The sequence below is a fragment of the Rhododendron vialii genome, chromosome 12a (assembly GCF_030253575.1).
Source record: "Rhododendron vialii isolate Sample 1 chromosome 12a, ASM3025357v1".
Lineage (NCBI taxonomy): Eukaryota > Viridiplantae > Streptophyta > Magnoliopsida > Ericales > Ericaceae > Rhododendron > Rhododendron vialii.
In genome coordinates this window covers 8,488,083-8,491,067 of record NC_080568.1, presented here as the reverse complement: position 1 = coordinate 8,491,067, position 2,985 = coordinate 8,488,083, and the positions used below count along the sequence as shown (strand labels likewise).

General features: G+C 52.4%; 1 protein-coding gene across 1 annotated transcript; it reads left to right on the top strand.

The window, feature by feature from the left end:
- The first annotated feature begins 1,365 nt into the window (after positions 1–1,365).
- On the top strand, positions 1,366–2,612 carry LOC131309383 (uncharacterized). The gene is made up of 2 exons (XM_058336032.1): positions 1,366–2,313; positions 2,454–2,612. Exons 1-2 carry the CDS (start codon positions 1,366–1,368, stop codon positions 2,610–2,612), a joined length of 1,107 nt encoding a protein of 368 aa, XP_058192015.1.
- The last annotated feature ends 373 nt before the right edge of the window (positions 2,613–2,985 follow it).

Below are 2,985 nucleotides of genomic sequence, written 5' to 3'. Positions count from 1 at the left end.
TCGAGGCTATCCAGAATGCATGGAATTTGAAGAACCTGTAGATTTTGAGATTGGACGGATAGATCGTCGTTGATTTGAAATTGGACGATTGGATCGTCGCTGAATTGAATCTGGACGAGCGGATCGTCGTTTGAATTGAAATTGGACGAGCGGATCGTCGTTGAATTGAAATTGGACGAGCGGATCGTCGTTGAATTGAATTTGGACGGATAGATCGTCGTTGAACTGAAATTGGACGAGCGGATCGTCGTTGAATTGAATTTGGACGGATAGATCGTCGTTGAACTGAAAATGGACGAGCGGATCGTCGTTGATTTGAAATCGGACGATTGGATCGTCGCTGAATTTGAATCTGGACGAGCGGATCGTCGTTTGAATTGAGTTTGGACGGATAGATCGTCGTTGAACTGAAATTGGATGAGCGGATCGTCGTTGAATTGAATTTGGACGGATAGATCGTCGTTGAATTGAAATTGGACGAGCGGATCGTCGTTGATTTGAATTTGGACGGATAGATCGTCGTTGAATTGAAATTGGACGAGCGGATCGTCGTTGATTTGAAATCGGACGATTGGATCGTCGCTGAATTTGAATCTGGACGAGCGGATCGTCGTTTGAATTGAGTTTGGACGGATAGATCGTCGTTGAACTGAAATTGGATGAGCGGATCGTCGTTGAATTGAATTTGGACGGATAGATCGTCGTTGAATTGAAATTGGACGAGCGGATCGTCGTTGATTTGAATTTGGACGGATAGATCGTTGTTGAATTGAAATTGGACGAGCGGATCGTCGTTGATTTGAAATCGGACGATTGGATCGTCGCTGAATTTGAATCTGGACGAGCGGATCGTCGTTTGAATTGAGTTTGGACGGATAGATCGTCGTTGAACTGAAATTGGATGAGCGGATCGTCGTTGAATTGAATTTGGACGGATAGATCGTCGTTGAATTGAAATTGGACGAGCGGATCGTCGTTGAATTGAAATTGGACGGATAGATCGTCGTTGAACTGAAATTGGATGAGTCTCTGCTTGGGGCTGGGTCCACAACTTCTCAGAATAAGTCGGGCTTTCACTCGGAGAGCAAAAATCTGGCATGGGCCCTGAATTGGGCCTGAGGCCCACAAACTAGTGGCGTACGGTACACTCGTACTGGCGTACGCCATGGTTGAAGGAGATCCGAGCCCAGACCCGAGCCCAGACCCGGCCCAAACGTCCCATACGACGTATAAGCTCCTGAACCAGTGCAGAAACCGCACTTCTTTGGTTTTGAAATTCTGAAATCTCCCCAAGTCTCTCAAAACTTCCCAATCTCTTACTCAATCTTTCATCCTTCTTGCAAACCCACTTACCCACACTCATCCATGGCAGAACCCGGCGAAGGTGGCGGCAATGGTGGTGTTGGTGGAGAGGAAAACCGACCAAGGGGTGAAATCGAGGCCCCGAGGCCACAAATCGACGATCAAACGACAGTGAGGGTGTCGCCGAGCGCCGGCGCTGGCAGTACAGGCGGCGGCGGCGGCAGCGGTGGCCATGCAGTGGAGGCTGGCAGTGGCGAAGGGCGGCGTGCGCCAGGATCAGAGGGGCGTACGCCAAGTGCTACAGGGTCAGTGGGCCCACGAGTTCGTCGTTTGGACGCCAGGGGTGGTGTAGAAGGGGTGGTGATCACGGGCCTTGGCTCGGCGGGGGCCGGCAGTGCCGGTGGCGGCGGCAGTGGTGATGTTGGTGATGATGGTGGAGATGGTGGTCGACCGGGGACTCCAACGAGGGATCCGGCAAGGGGCAAGGCTCCTGTGGTTGAGGAGGGTGCACCCGGAGAGGTACCCGTAGAGGAGGTGGCGTTCCGGCCTGCGGTGGGCTCCTCGGTTCACGTCCCCATCACTCGGGGGGACTTTGCAGAGTTCGTGTCCGAGGAGGAACTCGGCTGGCTGCTCCGGGAGAACCCGGGGGTGGTGGCCACTGTGTTGGCTGCGCGGGAGGACCGGGCCCGGCAGGTTGAGCGGGCGCAGGAGGAGGAGCGCCTGAGAGAGGAGGCTGAGAGGGCCAGGGCCCAGGAGGAGGCCTTTGAGAGCGAGGCTGGGGCAGCAGAGGAGGCTCAGGGGGAGGTGTGGTCCTTCGAGCGAGCGGTGACGCTTGCAGAGTCCGCCCGGCTGGCGCCCCGCCGTCAGTTTGACGCGGCTACATATGCTCCGCCCGAGCCACACCTGTTTATACCGTCCGGGGTCGAGAGCCTCGCGCCTTTGAGGGAGAGTTACGACGCCGAGCTGATACTGAGGGACCCCCAGAGGCACTTGTCAGTGGACTGGGCGCAGGTATTCCTTTGAACTTGCTTTAATATTTCATGCCTTACCGTTTTTATGATATGCCATTTGAACTGTAGTAGCTTAGCCCATAATGCATGTAGATTAGAACCTTGACTGTAACCTGACTGCGAAAATGGAATCTTGAATAGTATGCCTCGACTTTGAAACTTGACTTGAATGATAGAACACTTGAAATAATTGAATCGACTGGTAGGATGCTCGTGACTTCGACAAAAATGGTTAGTGCCAGACTTGAATCGACATTAAGTGGCTTTGATTTGATAGGGCTGTCCTTTGAACTCGACTAGGTAAATTGCCGTGACACGTTGAACGCCGGGATGGCGTGCCCTGTAATTTGATTCGACCATACGGATAAGCTGAAAACCTGCGAAATCGACTGAGAGATGTGCCCTGAGAGAAAAGAGGCCCTGTAGCTCGGAAATTGCCCGAAAAACACCTTGAATTGACTCGACTGATGACATAACTGAATGGTATAGTATGAGTGCCCGGTAGCTTTGCTCGACCTTTATGATGCTCATTTCGACTGTAGTAGTTACCTTTTGAGATTCTGAATTCGACTAACGGCTTGGATTGCCATTACTGATGAAATTCTTTCTGTTGTCTGTCTTTGTTGTGCAGAGGGGAGCAGCCAGCACCCGTGGCCACGGCGGTCCGGCGAGT